Below are 19,447 nucleotides of genomic sequence, written 5' to 3' on the forward strand. Positions count from 1 at the left end.
CTCTACTTTAAAGAGTTCTCTCCTGCTGATGTTCAGGTGCATATCAGTATGTAGTGTCTCTACTTTAAAGAGTCCTCTCCTACTGATGTTCAGGTGTATATCAGTATGTAGTGTCTCTACTTTAAAGAGTCCTCTCCTGCTGATGTTCAGGTGTATATCAGTATGTAGTGTCTCTGCTTTAAAGAGTCCTCTCCTGCTGATGTTCAGGTGTATATCAGTATGTAGTGTCTCTACTTTAAAGAGTCCTCTCCTGATGGTGTTCAGGTGTATATCAGTATGTAGTGTCTCTACTTTAAAGAGTCCTCTCCTGCTGATGTTCAGGTGTATATCAGTACAGTATGTAGTGTCTCTACTTTAAAGAGTCCTCTCCTGCTGATGTTCAGGTGTATATCAGTATGTAGTGTCTCTATTTTAAAGAGTCCTCTCCTTCTGATGTTCAGGTGTATATCAGTATGTAGTGTCTCTACTTTAAAGAGTCCTCTCCTGCTGATGTTCAGGTGTATATCAGTATGTAGTGTCTCTACTTTAAAGAGTCCTCTCCTGCTGATGTTCAGGTGTATATCAGTATGTAGTGTCTCTACTTTAAAGAGTCCTCTCCTGCTGATGTTCAGGTGTATATCAGTATGTAGTGTCTCTACTTTAAAGAGTCCTCTCCTGCTGATGCTCAGGTGTATATCAGTATGTAGTGTCTCTACTTTAAAGAGTCCTCTCCTGCTGATGTTCAGGTGTATATCAGTATGTAGTGTCTCTACTTTAAAGAGTTCTCTCCTGCTGATGTTCAGCTGTATATCTGTATGTAGTGTCTCTACTTTAAAGAGTCCTCTCCTGATGGTGTTCAGGTGTATATCAGTATGTAGTGTCTCTACTGAGACATGTCGGCTCTGTTGTGATTGGTCAACCGCTTAGAGATGTCCCGCCCCTTAGCCTGTCACGTACAGCGTGTTGGAGCGCTAGCAAATAGGAGTGTGAGTGTTCCATAGTGATGTCATTAGCCTTTACATGCACAGAAACTCCCTACAGGAAAGGGAACACCCCTCAAAGCAGAATGGGACCTCTGTAAAGGGTGTCTCTGCTTTGTAGGACGTGAGAGGTGATGTTAGAGCTCGTCTGTTGGAGGCTGTCAGCAGGGTGCAGCGGCAGATGGAAGATAATGAAAGCAGAACAGACTCTGTGAGACTGGACTCTGTCGTAAACAGCCGGCAGAGTCCAGAGAGAGAACCTTGAGTTTACACACGACAAAGAAGTTCTGCCGCCACAGTTTACAGCCGCTGTTTGCTTTATCATCCATTATATTCTGAGGATGTTTGAAGCCCTCCACCCTCCTCTGCTGGTGATTAAAGTGGAGCTGTGTGATGCTCAGGCTTCTTTGAAGAGTTTGAGATGCAGACACAGCAGCTGTCTGTGCACACTTTGAGAGATGAAACCGAAAAGAGAGAAGGCCACAACAGATTGTTGATCCTGTTGAGTTCCCTTCAGAGAATTAAAGACGTTAGTCGTGATCCTTTAGAAATGAATACCAGTTTTATTTTATTAGTTTAAGAGCTGAAAATTAATCCATAAATAGGCGCTTTCACACCGCAGTACTTTTCCCACAAAGGTTAATCAGAACTTAGTTCATGAGAACTCTTTAGTTCTCATGAACTAAGTACAGATCGCGTTCACACTGGAATAAGTCCCTGGGGAAGGATTAGGCAAGTGAAGCCGATGACGTCACTTCTTCTTCTGCTTTGGGTTTACTGGCAGGCCGCAAACAACTTCACGGCGTATACTGCCACCCGGAGTCCCCGGCCGGAAGTCCCCGGAGTTAGGGACTGGCTTCAGTAGAAGCTGCTGGGACTCCCAGCAGCTTCTACTGAAGCCTTCCGAGTAAATCACCAGAACGCCGACACCTCCTCATCTCCACCGCTCCCATGTTTTCTTTTGTGTTGCCCTAAGTTAGTCTCTCTGCGTTGGTGCGCTGGGCTCACGCTAATAATGCTAATAATGCTAATGCGAGGATAATAAAATGGCGGCTTCACAAAACTTTTTGGGAGTTTTACGGGGCGTGGTTTGCAATCCACCCAGCCAATCAGACATAGGAACCTTTGGCTCCCATGAGAGTTCCTGATGGAAAAGGGGGTAAAAAGGTTCTGATTAACTCATTTTAGTTCCGGCTTTTTTTGGTGTGAACGAGACATTTCGGAACTATATCGGAACTAAAGTGGGAAAAGTACTGCGGTGTGACCGCGCCTTATCCGGTGACGTCAAGTGAGGTATACGTTAGCTGCTTACGTAGTTGTGTAGAAGAAGGATAAGGAGAAGAACAATAACAACAACCAGACACAGAAGAATAAGAAAAAACCTAATAAATCCAACAAAAATAAATTCAGTTTAAGCAATATTGAAGCAAAAAGGCACAGATGAGCTTAGCTTTTAGTCAATAAAATATGTAAAGTACAAGTTGGAAGTGTAACATGTTACTTTCCCACTTGCTTTCAAAAGTAAACTCAAAATTCACTCTTAAAAGTACGGCTTTCTTCCAATCTCTTAGGATTAGGTTAGTATTTGATGCAAGTTACAGCTTACTCTCATTAAAATGTCTACAATTGAAGTAACACACACATTAAAGGTGGGGTAGGTAAGTTTGAGAAACCGACTCAAGATACACTTGTTGTTATATTCCATGGAATGCTCTTAACATCCCGATAGCAATGAATATCTGAAGTGCTTTGACAAAAAATACATAAAAAAATATCATCTCTGGAAGCCGTAGCGCTGTAAAAAGCACAACCAATCATCTGAGCCGGCCCGGCTAAAGTAACTGGATGGCCTACCTGCCTGTCAGCCTTCCATCTGTGCACAAACTGATCTCGTGCCCTCATTGGTCATGTGCGCGTTCATGTGTGTTGGAGGAGGGGCTCTGTGAGGAAGTGGCTGATTTGTTCCGGCTGTGTATTTTCAAATTCAAGCGCACTCGAGCCGGTTTCTCCAAAATTACCTACCCCACCTTTAAATATAACAAATCACAAGAGTAAAGAAAAATAATACAATAAAAGTTGAATATTGAGATTAGGGGCAGCTGATATTATATTCTAATGAATTTACGGCATACTGTTGCCGTCTAAAGAAATACACAAATCTCCAAATGTGGTGCTTTTGAATTTCTTTAGATAAACTCGAGGCTTCCTTTATGGATGGAGTAATGTTTCTAATTTCTCTCACGCTAAATTAAGCCAAGATGGATTATCTTAAAATTGCATTATCACCCAAATTGTAGACATGAAATCAAACACATTGTCTCCTGTTCAATACGTTTCATCATATATTGAATTAGGCACACAAATGTGTCCTTTTATAATAAAACATCAGAAGTCTAGTGCTCCTCTGACTTTCATACAGCTCTATCATTAGGTTTGGAATTTTAATGTGCTCGATACTTTGATTTTTTTAACCAAACACCAGCAAAAATAATGACATTCTCATCATCAAACAACCCTTAAAAAAAGCTCCCTGCATATATCCGATCAGATCTCTTCCTCACCAAAGCAGCAGCTCTAGTTTCACAGCGCTCATTAATCAGCTCTGTGTCTGACGGGCTACAAAAAGTGAATTTTAAGCAGCTCCTTTAATGTACACTCAGATCAAGTCATCAATCACAGCCTAATACAAGGTTGTAGGAAAAGGGGGACGTGCCTAATGGCGAGACCTAACTGCGGCCATGAACTGAAAAGGTTTTTATTATTGTGCTATCTCAGTTTGAAGCATGATGGATGGAGGGGGTGTGCAGTTATTTGTAAGAAACCTGACTTGTCTTTGATCCGAAGCGAGGCCCGGGACATTGTCAGAGATCTTAAGCTGCTTTGATGGATGAGGGGACTTTTTGCAGCTTTGTTTCTGGGCCGAATGATGACTTTGCTCGGCCGTCCTCTTGTCTGGAAACAAGGCTGGAGGTCAGGAGAGAAACGCTGCTTGGCACAATAATAAATGGGGGAGAAGATGGAGTGTGAGAGCAGAGAGATTTCTGGCTGCTGCTGTGCACCAGAAGGCACTAACAATACATCGTATCGCTCTTAATGCTCGCTCCTCTTGTCCACCCTCACATAAGTCTTGGAAAGTGACTTACAATAAAGTCGTAAAGCAGTTACAATACATTAGAGATTTCATTTTGGATGATAGATGCATTTGGCTCAGAATAAAAGGTGCTTTTTGTAAGTCTCTCTTTCCACCAGGTGGGGATGTTGTTCCTAAAGTGTCAGGGAAGGTTAAAACCTGTTAAGCCCTGAGCCTGTTTTTCAGGTCTCAGGCTCGAAAATGACATTCCCAGAACAAATGACTATATATTCACTTCTAAAAGGGTTCAATTAATAATCTTTTTTCTCAAAGCAAGGATACATCTGTGAGTTGGATGTAGAAGTGTTAGAATCAATATAGATGTTTGTATTTTAATGTAAATTCAGATTGAACACAGCAAATTATAGTGTCCGTCCAAAAGAAAAAAATTACTTATAGTGAAAACCACCCTTGAATGATGGGATGGTCGACTAAAAGCTTTAGGAATCCAAACTAAAACATATAATAAATACCCTGTATCAAGATTGATGCAAAACAAGTGAAATTTGACCTTTTTATAGAGATTTAGCAAAAACAACCCACTTCTGGGGTCATTTGGGTGGATTTTCCATATCTCTGGCCCCCCTTGGTCGATTTTGATGATTGACATCTCTTTCTAACCGTCAGAGCCAATGGAATCGAGGGGAACTCCCACATACGCACACACATTACGAAATAAGGAGTGAAAGTGACGCATAGCTAAAGCCGGAAGCTGCGATAACTCTGGTGGCTACCATTAGCAGCTAACTTTTACTCTCCGATTTTTACATAAAAATTGAATTATGGATAAATCATTTTTTCAAAGCTACAGAAACATTATCAACCTATGGATTAACCGATTCAGCTGCGTTTTTTCTTGTTTTAATGCCATTGAACACGTCTTTTGATCAGATTGACAGCTACGGTGAGACGATCTCCCGTAAAAGCTCCGTAAAGGTACGTGTTGTGATGTCTGTGTTTGCTTCCCCTGTCGCGAGTTCGGATCGCTCAGTGATGATACTATACCTATACAATCTGTGGAACCTCAGCTTTAATCGGATATCTTGTATGTGCAGCTACGATAAGTAATAAGGGTATCTTTATCTTGAGTTATGTGCCAAAGTGCAGATGGACAATTAGATCGATTGTCCATCTATATTTTGATTATTATTTAATGGAAACCGTCCATAATCAAAGAGTCATTCAAAGTCAATCAAATACTTATTTCACTTCAGGGTGATAGCAGGACACCCCATCTAGTCACTCAGAGAGAATCAGGACAATCTGAAGTAGAGTTTCAAAATAAAAGACCTTTGAAGTCTCATATATGAGCTATCATCCCTCTGTTTTTAGATAAGAATAAAACAAAAACTATCCAGTATCAAAGACTTATTTCACTCCAGGGTGATAGCAGGACACCCCATCTAGTCACTCAGAGAGAATCAGGACAATCTGATGTACAGTTTCAAAATAAAAGACCTTTGAAGTCTCATATATGAGCTATCGTCCTTCTGTTTGTATCAAACAGTTAAAATGTTCGAATTACACTGAACCAGAATTGTCCCCCTTTTTTCTTTAACAGCGAAGAAAATTGGATATGTTAATGATATATTGACCACAGAACTCAAAATGTCCCCGGTTTTAATTTTGAAAATCTGGTCACCTTATATTAAGATGCCCTGAGACACAGTGTCGTGAAGAAAAAAAAAGAGACCCGCCGAGGGGGGCTTTGGGGCTTATTAAACAACAAATAAAATCTTCCCCTCAAATGCTCATTTAACCCTCAATGTCTTCCTGTCCAAATCGACAAATTTGAGAGCGATGAAAAGTGAGGCAGGGACGAGCATTGCCTCACGTAACCCCACATCAACTGGTTGGAACGCGGGCACTAATTTAGCGCGGCCACTTATTTTGTTAGCGTGCTCAAGCCAGTTACTGTGGGGAGAGGTGAGGCACAGATGAGCTCTGCCTCACCTCAGAATGCGTCACCCCACAGAAACTGGGAAAATTGGAAAGCGGGCATTAAGCGCATGCCTGTTACCATCTCACTGTAGGTCACCAATAGCCGCGTTCACACCAAGTACTTTGCCGTACTTAATTCCCAGCACTTAGTTAGCAGCACTTAGTACCCCCATGGAACTAAGAGCCGATTACGTTCGCACCGGAATAAGTTCCCTGAGGGAAGATTACGCAAAGGAAGCCGCTGACGTCACTTCTTCTTCTGCTTTGGGTTTACCCGCAGGCCGCAAACAACGTGTGAAAGCGCCTAATGTAATGATTGTAGATCCGTTTATTACATGTGTCCTCGCCATCCATAGTCTCTAAATAACTTATTTCACATAGATATGATATTTAGGCTCGCTGGTCTCTTCATACAACGGCAATGAGAAAGCGCCAGGGGAGGCAGCCATAACCTCTGCCGCACTGAAGGGGGCGCACGTGAGCCCACGGGTTCTTGTTGCTACTGTTATTCTACGCAGAGACGGATAGACACAAACAACAAACTAGACTTTTGAAATAGAGGAAGATAAGGAGTACTTTTACAAAAAAGTTATAGAGATTGTTGTCCAGAAGGAGAATAAAATGTAATGAAAATGGGATCTTACTAAGAAAGAACAATCCAATATTTAGATTTTGAGTATCCTTTTGTTGAACGGTCTGTTTAAAAGGAATCGAAGCATCATTCTAAAAAAGCTTTTGAAAATAACTGAATATTTCGATTAAGGTCAAAATATAATATTTGTAAATCTGACTCTGAAACAGGTAACTGTCATTCTTACATTTACATAAGAAATACACTTTAAGGACGCCATAATATGCTTTTTGGGGGTTTTCTCTTTTTCCTCTAGTATGTTTTATAGGTTTTAATGCATATAAATGGTCTACATCTGAGGAAGGAGAGGACCCTTTAAAGTAGAGACACTACATACTGATATACACCTGAACATCAGAAGGAGAGGACTCTTTAAAGTAGAGACACTACATACTGATATACACCTGAACATCAGCTGGAGAGGACTCTTTAAAGTAGAGACACTACATACTGATATACACCTGAACATCAGCAGGAGAGGACTCTTTAAAGTAGAGACACTACATACTGATATACACCTGAACATCAGCAGGAGAGGACTCTTTAAAGTAGAGACACTACATACTGAAATACACCTGAACATCAGCAGGAGAGGACTCTTTAAAGTAGAGACACTACATACTGATATACAACTGAACACCAGCAGGAGAGGACTCTTTAAAGTAGAGACACAACATACTGATATACACCTGAACATCAGCAGGAGAGGACTCTTTAAAGTAGAGACACTACACACTGATATACACCTGAACATCAGCAGGAGAGGACTCTTTAAACTAGAGACACTACATTCTGATATACACCTGAACATCAGCAGGAGAGGACTCTTTAAAGTAGAGACGCTACATACTGATATACACCTGAACATCAGCAGGAGAGGACTCTTTAAAGTAGAGACACATACTGATATACACCTGAACATCAGCAGGAGAAGACTCTTTAAAGTAGAGACACTACATACTGATATACACCTGAACATCAGCAGGAGAGGACTCTTTAAATTAGAGACACTACATGCTGATATACACCTGAACATCAGCAGGAGAGGACTCTTTAAAGTAGAGAAACTACATACTGATATACACCTGAACATCAGCAGGAGAGGACTCTTTAAAGTAGAGACACTACATGCTGATATACACCTGAACATCAGCAAGAGAGGACTCTTTAAAGTAGAGACACTACATACTGATTTACACCTGAACATCAGCAGGAGAGGACTCTTTAAAGTAGAGACACTACATACTGATATACACCTGAACATCAGCAAGAGAGGACTCTTTAAAGTAGAGACACTACATACTGATATACACCTGAACATCAGCAGGAGAGGACTCTTTAAAGTAGAGACACTACACACTGATATACACCTGAACATCAGCAGGAGAGGACTCTTTAAAGTAGAGACACTACATGCTGATATACACCTGAACATCAGCAGGAGAGGACTCTTTAAAGTAGAGTTACCCTCCTAACCCCGGTTATGACTCTGTTTGCTCACGGCTATGAACTTAATATATATTTGAGTCGTGGGTCTTACAGAAACATTAACAGATGAATCACCGGGGCCACGGGGTTCATTGAATACAGATGCAAAATCTGAGACACATTCTTGATCTAATGCATTAAAAATGGTTTAAACATAGCAGGGTTCTCACATGTTCTGCAGGTATGTGGCGCTGATGATGCAGACACCATGAACCTCATCATGCATTTGATGTTTTAACGTTTTACATCAGAGGGAACTCTACAGCCTACAGTATATACAGCGTGCCAACGATTAAAATAACTTATAATATATTTTCTAAATGTTGGCAATAATCATGTTAATTTGGCTTAAACCTGCAGACCTCAAGAAAAATAGTTATTTAGAACCTCCTGCAGGGACGTCCCTGGACTAGAGAGGGGATTCTTCTTTTGAAATATATTTTTTCGAACAGGTAAATATGTGAAGAGACAAAATCATTCATTTTATCAAAAAATGCTTAAAACTTTTAAATAAAAAACTCTAAAACATATTGCAATTAAAAGAAATTGCATTCAGTTAGGACACATTCTTTTTTATATCTTCAGGTTATTATGAATCCTAATTTCGAAAGATACCTAATAACATTAAAAAAGTATTAAAAAGCTTCAATAAAAAAAAGATTGAATAACTACGTTGTGCAAATCTGTTCTTTCTCACATGATGGTTCCTTTATTCTTAATGAGTCTCTATTTTTCGTTTAATCTGACATGAGAGCAAGCTCCACAGATCTTCTAACACGACTCAGGATATTCTTGATTATCCCAAACATTTAAATTCTCCACCAAGTGTGATTATGATGCATGACAAAATAACTTGTGTAAACGCTCACCGGCAGGTCCAGGGATCATGATGGTGGCAAGGGATGCATCCAATGGGAGGGGGTGGACAGGAAATCCGACATGTTTGAAATCAGAAAGGTAATAAATCCAAGGCTGGAGAACAAAGGTTTCAAAGCTCATGCTAACGTTGATGAACTAACAAGAGCGAGTGGAAAAGAGCTGCTTAAATACCTGCAGGGCTGATGAGGAAATGGGGAACAGGTGAGCAGAGTATCGAGGGGTCATGTGACCGGAGAGACAGTCAGAGGCCACCTGGTGGACAGGAGGGGAATGACAGATGACCCTTTACTGACAATTAGGTTCAAACTAAATAATACAAAAACATCGTTATTCAAAGTGTTAGTGTAGCTCCTCCCCAAAAAGTTAATCTGACGAAAAACTCGATGTGAAAATGTGCAATACTGTATAGTAGCCTACACTATTTGATAAATCCATCTGCTCTCTTTTGATGTCCTCTTTTCAATAACTGCTTTTTTTTCGCAATAGAAAGGATAAAACCAGCCTCTACATTGTTTTTGTTGTTGTGGTGATTAGATGAGGTAAACAACAGGACAACAGGAAGTATTCATGTTACATGATCACATCGTTTTGACTAAAACATGTGTTTGAGATGGTGTGTTAAGGGACATTTTTAGGGCACACTTGCCTCCCTCTCTTTGTTGTCTGTTTACCTGCTGATGTTGGTTTGTTTACCTCCTCCCTCTGACGTTACATGACATGCCATTTGTTAGACGCTTTTATCCAAAGCGACTTACATACTCAATACTGTCTGTGGGCAATCCCCACAGGAGCACTTTGGGGTGAAGTGTCTCAGGGACACAACGACATGCTGACTGCAGTGGGGTTTGAACCTGTGCTTCCTTGATCCAAACACCAACGCTCTATCCACTGCACCACACGCCTCCAACACTCCTAACTGACACGTGGGAAAAGAGGGGGGAGGAGGGATAAACTCAAGCTGTGACCATTATGTTCTTTTTTGGCGATTATATGAAATAACCAACATTAAAATCCTTTAAAATGTAGGTCAGATTTTACATGAGGAAAACAGGAAGCTTAGTTTCTTACATAATCTATGGATATTTGTTAGAAAATCAGAAATTCATATTTACTTTTTGACTAAAGCAAGTGTTTAAGATTATGTGTTGAGGGACATTTTGAGGGCACACTTGCCTCCCTCTCTTTGTTGTCTGTTTACCTGCTGATGTTGGTTTGTTTACCTCCTCCCTCTGACACGTGGGAAAAAGAGGGGGGAGGAGGGAGGATGGGAGGGGGGGGGATTAGCGCAGAGTCGGTGACTTTTTCAGACAACAACAAACACAAAGACTTGAGAGAGAAGTCAGAAACCATCGCTCCTCTTCCTCCTCCTCTTCCTCGGTCAGAGTCAGCTTCTCTCCCCGGGCTCCCTGCACCTCGCTCCGGCTTCACAGCATGTCTCAGGCCGGCTCCCAGTCACCAGAGGACGGACTCTACGGTGAGTGATGGAGCCTCATAGAACCGCTCTTTGTTTAGCTCTTATGTAATGACGTTTCCTTTACAGTCATGACGTAACATGCTAGCAGATCGTACCGTGTGCACAAATCTATAAACATATGAGGTGAATAATTTACACCGTTGCGCAGATATGAGAGTGTGTGAGCAGGTGCGTGAGGATGCTCAGTGAGTTGTGTGTTGTTTCCACCCTCTCATTGTGTAAACGGATTCCCTGACTCACCTGTTTGTTTCTCTGTAAGCCAATTTAAATGTGGAGATGTCCTGACGCTTATAGCTCAACTGTGCTGCACATTGCCTGGCACAGAGGATGCTGGGTAAAAAACAACATGTGGAACAGTGTTATGGGAAGCAGGGGAGTAAGGGACTGTATGCCAATGACGGGGGGGTTCAGTTTTATAGTTGACTTTTCAAAAAGCAACACAAATGTTACAGACAGTCTCTAGTTTTAGACTAACACACCAATAACGGTTCATTTGCAATACGCTGATTTATTTGGCCTACATGTCATTGGATGTGTTCATATGTTTATTTTTATATAGGCACTATTCAGATGTCCATAGAAATAGATACATAGATTGTTTTCCTCTCCATACAACATGCACAATGCAACTTTGTAGTTCATGGCACACAAAAGACGCATTTTGCGAGAACAAAGGTGAAATTAAATATACCTTTCAATTTCCAAAACAATGTAACAGCAAGAACACACCAAGAAAACCTCTTGCCCTGTCCCTTGTCATTTCTGCAGTCCTTACATTAGGGCTGCTCGATTATGGCCAATTCATAATCTCGGTTATTTGGGTCAATAATTGATATCACGATTATTAAAAACGATTATCCATTTACTTTGAAAACACCCATTTATTGAAAAAAAATGTTGATTACCCTGAACTTTAAGTATAATTCAACTGAAAAATCAATAAAAAAATCAATAAAATAAAATAAATAATCGTTTTATTTCGATTATATTGTTTTCATAATCGTTGCAAGCCAAAATCGTAATTGCGATTAAAATACGATTACCTACCTTACGTTGGAGAATACATGTATAAGCCAGTGTTTGCTGCAGACTCTTTTGGTGTCCAGCAAATTACAGGATATCTTGCAAGAAAAAACTGAAATGAAACGTAAATCTTAAGAACAACAAAAAAAAAAAACAACTCCAATGTTCTTCCTAAACAATGTAAACACACTTCCTTTACTTTAAACAAGACATAAGCCCCTCCCTTTCCCTAAATATATACAGCACAAGCTCAAAGCAGATATTTATACCATTGCAAAATATTAAAATAACAGGAAGTCATTGAGTTTTCTTAGCATCCACATTACATGACTCGGATTTGGCAACGATACAGGATTGCACCGTTAACTCTGGTTTAACGTGCAGATAGCTAAGTCAGGAAACAAGGCAGTGGTTATGTCATAACTCTCTAAAAACATATCTAGGGCAATGGCACAGTTTCCATGCTCGCCCTCACCCCTCCGTCTCCCCCTCTGTGTGTGTGTTGGTGTCAAAAACCTGTTCAGATGTGAGGATTAAACACATCCGATGCAAAGAAAGTTCACTTAGAGGTGCTGATATTTAATGCTCGCTGCCGGCTCACAGAGGGATACAAGAGGGAGGAAAGGAAGGCTAATCGCTAACAGAAATAAGAGCTTATGTAAGCATGCATGCTGTCGGCCTGCGTTAGCCCTGCCCTACTATTGGGCTGCGAACGTGCAAGCTAACACATGAGCGTGCACGAGGAAATATCCTCCTGCTTATGCACCCAATGAACCGGGTGTCCACTCATTCATAAACAGTGTGTGTTTACATGACTCATTGAGAGACACAGGCTCTAGTTTGTGTCTAAATACATCTTTTATTGATTTGATGTTGTTGGGGTGTTATCGAGTGTTTGTTTACACGCCCTGCAGGTCATCTAATGTCACGTGAGGACATCGTAATGCTGCTGATAATTCATTCATATTCATATGTCAGCGCACAATAACACACTTACTGTCTACATCCAGTACACACACACACACACACACACACACACACACACACACACACACACACACACACACACACACACACACACACACACACACACACACACACATAGAGAGAGAGAGAGACACATACACACACACATAGAGAGAGAGAGAGACACACAAACAAACAGAGAAAGACACATTTAGAGAGACACACAGAGAGAGAGAGAGAGAGAGAGAGAGAGAGAGAGAGACACACACACACACACACACACACACACACACACACACACACACACACACACACACACACACACACACACACACACACACAGAGAGAGAGACACAGACACAGAGAGAGAGAGACAAACACACACACACACACACACACACACACACACACACAGAGATAGAGACACACACACACACACACACACACACACACACACACACACACACACACACACACACACACACACACAGAGATAGAGACACACACACACACACACACACACACACACACACACACACACACAGAGAGAGATAGAGACACACACACACACACACACGCACACACACACACACACACACACACACACACACACACACACACACACACACACAGACACACACACACACACACACACACACACACACACACACACACACACACACACACACACACACACACACACACGCAGTTCCCTTCTTGCATCAGGCTGAGCCTCATTAAGGGATTCACGGGTCATGTGGGGACATCAGAAGCTGCAGCGGTCAGCTTTAACAATGAGATGCTACGACTTGTGACCCAGATGAATACTGAGCTCTGAGAAGCTTTAAGTAACGGTGAACTCACATAACTTATCTTTTGGCATCGCTCGGTTATCAATTCCTGCTTTGAACAAACCCCTTTGACACAGATTCATAAGACAAAGGAACAATCATTTGGAAGTATCCATTTAAAGAAAGAACAAAATACTTTGGATGTTTTTACTCTCCTCATCACGACTCCTTTCTGCCTCATTACAGACCAACTAATGTGCACCACCCAAACACTGCCTGGGCTTCATCACAAACTCTGCTGCTTGAGTTGTTTCCTCGTCAAAGATTCAAAGGCTTTAGTGCCATGTGCACAATAGCTTCAGCATGAAAGTTAAAGACATCAAATGGTGCAATAGACAAAATAATTAGCAGGAAGAAGCCAATCACTGTGATCGTGATTATTATGACGCTAAACCTCCAGCCAGTTGCTTCCTTGTGTTGTTTCCTCCTCACTTCTTACTTTGTTTCCTTGTGTTGTTTCCTCCTCACTTATGTTGTTTCCTCCCCACTTCTTACTTTGTTTCCTCGTGATGTTTCCTTGTGCTGTTTCCTCCTCACTTCTCATTTATGTTGTTTCCTCCTCACTATATGTTGTTTCCTCCTCACTACTTACGATGTTTCCTCCTCACTTCTTACTGTATGTCGTCCCCTCTTGTTGTTTCCTCCTCACGTCTTACCTTGTTTCCTCCTCACTTCTCACTTATGTTGTTACCTCCTCACTACTTACTGTTTGTTGTTCCCTCGTGTTATTTCCTCTTCACTATATGTTGTTTCCTCCTCACTTCTTACCTTGTTTCCTCCTCACTTCTCACTTATGTTGTTACCTCCTCACTACTTACTGTTTGTTGTTCCCTCGTGTTGTTTCCTACTCACTACTTACCTTGTTTCCTCCTCATTTTTCCCTTGTGATGTTTCCTCCTCACTTCTCACTGTATGTTGTTTCCTCCTCACTATGTTGTTTCCTTTTCACTTCATACTTTGTTTCCTCGTGATGTTTCCTTGTGCTGTTTCCTCCTGACTTCTCACTTATGTTGTTTCCTCCTCACTACTTAATGTATGTTGTCCCCTCTTGTTGTTTCCTCCTCACCACTCACTGTATGTTGTCCCCTCTTGTTGTTTCCTTCTCACTGTATGTTGTCCCCTCTTGTTGTTTCCTTCTCACTGTATGTTGTTTCCTTCTCACTGTATGTTGTCCCCTCTTGTTGTTTCCTCCTCACCACTCACTGTATGTTGTCCCCTCTTGTTGTTTCCTCCTCACCACTCACTGTATGTTGTCCCCTCTTGTTGTTTCCTTCTCACTGTATGTTGTCCCCTCTTGTTGTTTCCTTCTCACTGTATGTTGTCCCCTCTTGTTGTTCCTTCTCACTGTATGTTGTTTCCTCTTGTTGTTTCCTTCCCCCCCCCCCTCCAGGCTCCTGGGTGGAGCTGGAGGATCTGATGGCAGCCGTCAGCAGGGACAGTCTCGCGGGTCAGGAGAGTTTCTCCTCCTCCCTGCAGGGGGAGCTGGAGAGGATCCTGCTGGAGGCGCAGCTGGAGTGTGAGAGGAGTCGAGACAGGTAAGTGCTGCACTTTGTTTGTGTTGTTGTTTTGTTGTTGTGTTGTCAGGGAGCTGAGCGGCACAGCGAGGCGTAAGACTCATTTCCACAGTAATGACTTTCACTCAGCTTGTTCTTCACCATGTGTGTTTATTTTCTCTGTGTTTATTTGTTTTAACACATTAGTGCACGTCTTGATGGTAAGCCCACATTGCAAATGTCTTTTTATTTTCCTCAGTCCCCCCCAGGAGGGGACTCCGACCCCCCCTGGTTCCCCCAGACCCAGCAGTGAGCATGACAGCGACTGCATCACCATACAGGTACTCATTCCTGACAAGAATAACTGTTAATAATCACTGTTAGAAAACTCTCACTCGTCCCCGGCCCGAGCTTCAGCATCAGGATCCGTGGATTTGTGATCCTCTCCATCCTGGCCGTATTTAACAAGAGAGGGAGTTACACGGTCACAAGATGGAGGCATACCGGTTCTTCTATATAATCATACATCCTGACTTTTTTCTCAAAATTCTGACTTTCTCTAAAAATTATGACTTTTTTCTCAAAATCTCAAAATTCCGACTTTCTCTAAAAATTCTGACTTTTTTCTCAAAATCATTTTTTTTTTACTTTTTCTCAAAATTCTGACTTTCTCTAAAAATTATGTATTTTTTCTCAAAATTATGTATTTTTTCTCAAAATTCCGACTTTCTTTAAAAATGTTGACTTTTTTCTCAAAATCATTTTTTTTAACTTTTTCTCAAAATTCAGACTTTCTCTCAAAATTATGCCTTTTTTTCAAAATCTCAAAATTCAGACTTTCTCAAAATTATGTATATTTTATCAAAATCTCAAAATTCTGTCGTTTTTCTTAAAATCTCAAAATTCTGACTTTTTCTATAAATTCTGTATTTTTTCTCAAAATCTCAAAATGCCGTCGTTTTTCTCAAAATCTCAAAATTCTGTATTTTTTTTTCTCAAAATCTCAAAATTAGCTATTTTTTCTCAAAATTAGCTATTTTTTCTCAAAATGTCAAAATTCTGACTTTTTCAAAAAAATCCTGACTTTTTACTCAAAATCTCAAACAGTGTCCTTCACATGCTGATATCCAAGAGAGGGAGTTCCACAGTCACAAGATGGAGGAATAGAAAGCAGTATTCAATGTTTACTTCAGATTAGCTCCACGTCAGAAATGAGCATGCTTGTCACATGTCTCTCTCCATAGAGGCTGAATCATCATGTTAATCACATAGCTATCATATGCCTCAAACAGTCCTGATGCTCTTCTAGGTAATCACACATCCTGTCATGTTCTCAGCTACAGTTGATACCTTTGTTATCATGTGGAACTCATGTTGGAAGAGGACATTCAGGATTTCCCCAACACACTGTTTCCCTTGATCACCTGATCCTGTGTTCATTCTGCAGGAGGAAGCTGACCGGAGAGGAGACACTGACTGGGTGTGGGACTGGTCCAGTAGACCTGAAAATATGGCACCAAAGTAAGAGCAGGTTTAAAGTCACAACATTTGACTTTCAGTAAGAACATTTTATTTATTCACGCATGTTTTGACGGCATGTCAAGTGTTGAGACACACAATGCGTCTCCTCAAACTGCCACACTTGATCTTCTGCAGTGAAATATTTATCAGGTACTCTAAACGTGGGTCTCTCAGTGCTCAGTCCTGTCCCCTGTGTTCTCATGAACTGTTTATCCTTTCTTTTCTGTCCTCGTTGTTTCTGCAGAGAGTTTGTGTTTCAGCACCCGAAGCAGCAGGGCTCCTTCAGCGTGAGGAAGACGCAGGTGATGAAGAGAGGAATCTTCTCCTACGACGTCCTCCTCATCCTCATTCCCTCCCTGCTGGTTTCACACCTGCTCACGCTGGGAATCGGGTGAGACATGCACTCACTGACTTTAAAGGTCCCCTATTATACTGTTCTTCCTCAATATATTATAGGTCTCGGATATATACAAAACATGTCTCTGAAGTGTTTGGCTCCGAACACCAAACAGATCATTGCAGCATTACCCATAATCCCCTCTGTTTCAGCCCTGTTTCCAAAGTGCTGATTCTCTGTCTGTTACTTTAGATGAAAATAAGGAGCCCCTCCCCACGCCCCTCTGAGAAACATTTGGTTCAAAAGAACACATTAGGCGCGTTCACACCGCAGTACTTTTCCCACTTTAGTTCCGAAATGTCTCGTTCACACCAAAACAATCCGGAAATAAAATTAGTTCATGAGAACCTTTTTACCCCCTGTTCCGTCCCTGCTAGAGAGCAGGAACTTTCATGGGAGAAAAAGGTTCCTATGTCTGATTGGCTGGGCTGATTGCAAACCACGCCCTGTAAAACTCCCAAAAAGTTTTGTGAAGCCGCCATTTTATTATCCTCGCATTAGCATTATTAGCATTAGCATTAGCCCAGCGCAGAGAGACTAACTTATGGCAACACAAAAGAAAACATGGGAGCGGTGGAGATTAGGATGTGTCGGCCTTCTGACGATTTACTCGGAAGGCTTCAGTAGAAGCTGCTGGGAGTCCCAGTTCCAGTTCTCTGGAATGAACCACAGTTGAACCAAACCTCAATTTCAAACACACACAAATTGTAAAAATGAGAGTTTTGCTCATTTGATGCAACAGCACGTACAGAAGCTTTTGGCTCATTAGAAGCGAATATACCTTCAGGTTTGTTGACTTTCTGCTTTCATTATGCGTCACTTATAATGTAATACATTTACCATCAACACTGATTGAACATCCCTATAAAAAGGTGGACTTTGCTTACCTGCAAACACGTGGAAACCCTCAGCTTCACAGGCCTATAGGGCGACTGTGGCTGTGTGGGAGTGCGGTCGTCTTTCAACCAGAAGATTGTTGGTTCGATCCCAGCCTGTGCAGCCAACATGTCGATGTATCCTTGGGCAAGATACTAAACCCTGAGTTGCTCCCGATGGCCAACGGTGTGTGAATGGGTTTGAATGTTAGGTCCTAGAGTAACGGCCCGTCCACACACAGGCATGAAAAAAATCTTGAAAAATCTTGAAGCTGGGCGTGTCTGAAGCTTGGCGATTTTTTGCGACCAACAACCAATCACAGGACTCTCCCGCCCCCGACATACAAAGCAATAGCAATGTTAAAACGAAGTAAACTGGATATAAAATCCCCAAACAGGTGAAAACCTACCAGTTTCACCCACTGTCTCTGCCACCTCCCTCCATGCCTGGTTCCTCCGGTTTGTATCCCGGTAAATAGTTCTGGTCGTAAAGAACCGGGTGATTTGCTGCCGTAATTTCTCGTTTGGAATATGAGGAAATGAACTGCGGTCTGGCTCTCCCAGCTTGCACGCGGTTTGATTGGCTAGCGCTTGCACTGGCGGGATTTGCATAAACGGGATTTGATTGGCTGATGCCAGCTTCGCAAGCATCGGGAGCATCAAAAGTTGAACATTGCTCAACTTTTGATGCTCACGATGCTTGCAAAGCCATGCTCCGCTCCCCACAATGCAGTTCGGCGAAGATTACAAATCTTCTACATCACCCCATTCAAGTGAATGGGCGAAGCTTTGAAAGATTTGTTTCATGCCTGTGTGTGGACGGGCCGTAAGGTACACTGCTCTGTGTGAATGACATGTAGTATGTAAAGCGCTTTGAGGGGTCTTAAAGGCTGGATAAAGCGCTATATAAGTAAAGTCCATTTACCATTTGATGCTAAAGCTAGCTATAGATGCTAAGCTACTATTGCTGTTTGGGACACATTTATGATGTATTCCTTTCTTTTTTTAGGATCTACATAGGAAAGAGATTGGCTGCATCTACAACCAGCACGCTGTGACGTTGGCTGCAACCCCAAATCCCCCCGAATCCCCCTCTTTGCTAACAGTGTGGCCATGAGGTCAGACTGTTAGCGCACTACTTTGCCTCCTTCCTCCTTCTTCCTTCTTCCTTCCTCCTTCTTCGTCACGGGGAAACCTTTAGGACCTCTGAACCTCCGTCTCTCCGTCCATCTGTTGGCGAGCAACTCTGATCTGAGCCGGGAAACATTAATCAGAGAGTTAGAACGATACAACCCTTTGATAGGACGAGATGAAAACGGCTTCTCGACTGAAATGAGAAATATAATATGTGTTAGCCCCAACCTTTGACAAAGCTGAATGTGTGTCATTTGTCAAAAGTAATGACCCTCTGTAACACTGAGCTGCTGGAGGGGCTTTTTAGCTGGCTGAGTGAATGTAGGATCGGCTCTAGTTGTGCTTTTTGTCTCGTAAAGTAATTAAATGTTCGACCTCCAACAAAGACAATCCAAACCCCATTAAAGTTCACTCCTCAAAACCTTGAATGTGACTCCTGAGCCTTTCATTGTTCCCTTCTCGTCTCAACCTGTTTGACGAGAATAAATGCAGGGAACAAAGATTTCCTGAACAATGCTCGGGTTATTAAAGAGGCCCAATTATGCTTTTGGGGGGTATTCCCTTTCCTGTGGTTTGTTATATGAGTTTGTGTGCATATGGTCTGCAAAGGGTAACATCTCAAAGTTCAGGAATACAGACATCACTCGCGCTCCTAAGAGCTTTTTGAACATTAAAGCATGGAGAC

The 19,447-nt window shown here is 41.8% G+C and overlaps 2 protein-coding genes across 3 annotated transcripts in view; one reads left to right on the forward strand and one right to left on the reverse strand.

Annotated features, from left to right (window-relative positions):
* LOC307025479 (uncharacterized protein) overlaps positions 1-9,175 on the reverse strand; it is a 65,606-nt gene extending 56,431 nt beyond the window's left edge. Inside the window, exon 1 of one of the 2 annotated variants that reach the window (XM_079660190.1) lies at positions 9,019-9,175. The gene's annotated coding sequence lies outside the window, so the exon portion shown is untranslated. The remainder of the gene's footprint in view (positions 1-9,018) is intronic. The other variant, XM_079660191.1, reaches the window with a different exon arrangement.
* A 1,096-nt stretch (positions 9,176-10,271) lies between these two features.
* On the forward strand, positions 10,272-19,190 carry LOC307025661 (BCL2/adenovirus E1B 19 kDa protein-interacting protein 3). The gene is made up of 6 exons (XM_079660500.1): positions 10,272-10,502; positions 14,733-14,877; positions 15,095-15,176; positions 16,283-16,356; positions 16,601-16,747; positions 18,638-19,190. The coding sequence occupies exons 1-6, from the start codon at positions 10,460-10,462 to the stop codon at positions 18,684-18,686; spliced, it is 540 nt and encodes a 179-aa protein (XP_079516626.1). The 5' UTR covers positions 10,272-10,459; the 3' UTR covers positions 18,687-19,190.
* The last annotated feature ends 257 nt before the right edge of the window (positions 19,191-19,447 follow it).

Source organism: Notothenia rossii, assembly GCF_949606895.1.
Source record: "Notothenia rossii genome assembly, chromosome: 11".
Classification (NCBI taxonomy): Eukaryota; Metazoa; Chordata; class Actinopteri; order Perciformes; family Nototheniidae; genus Notothenia; species Notothenia rossii.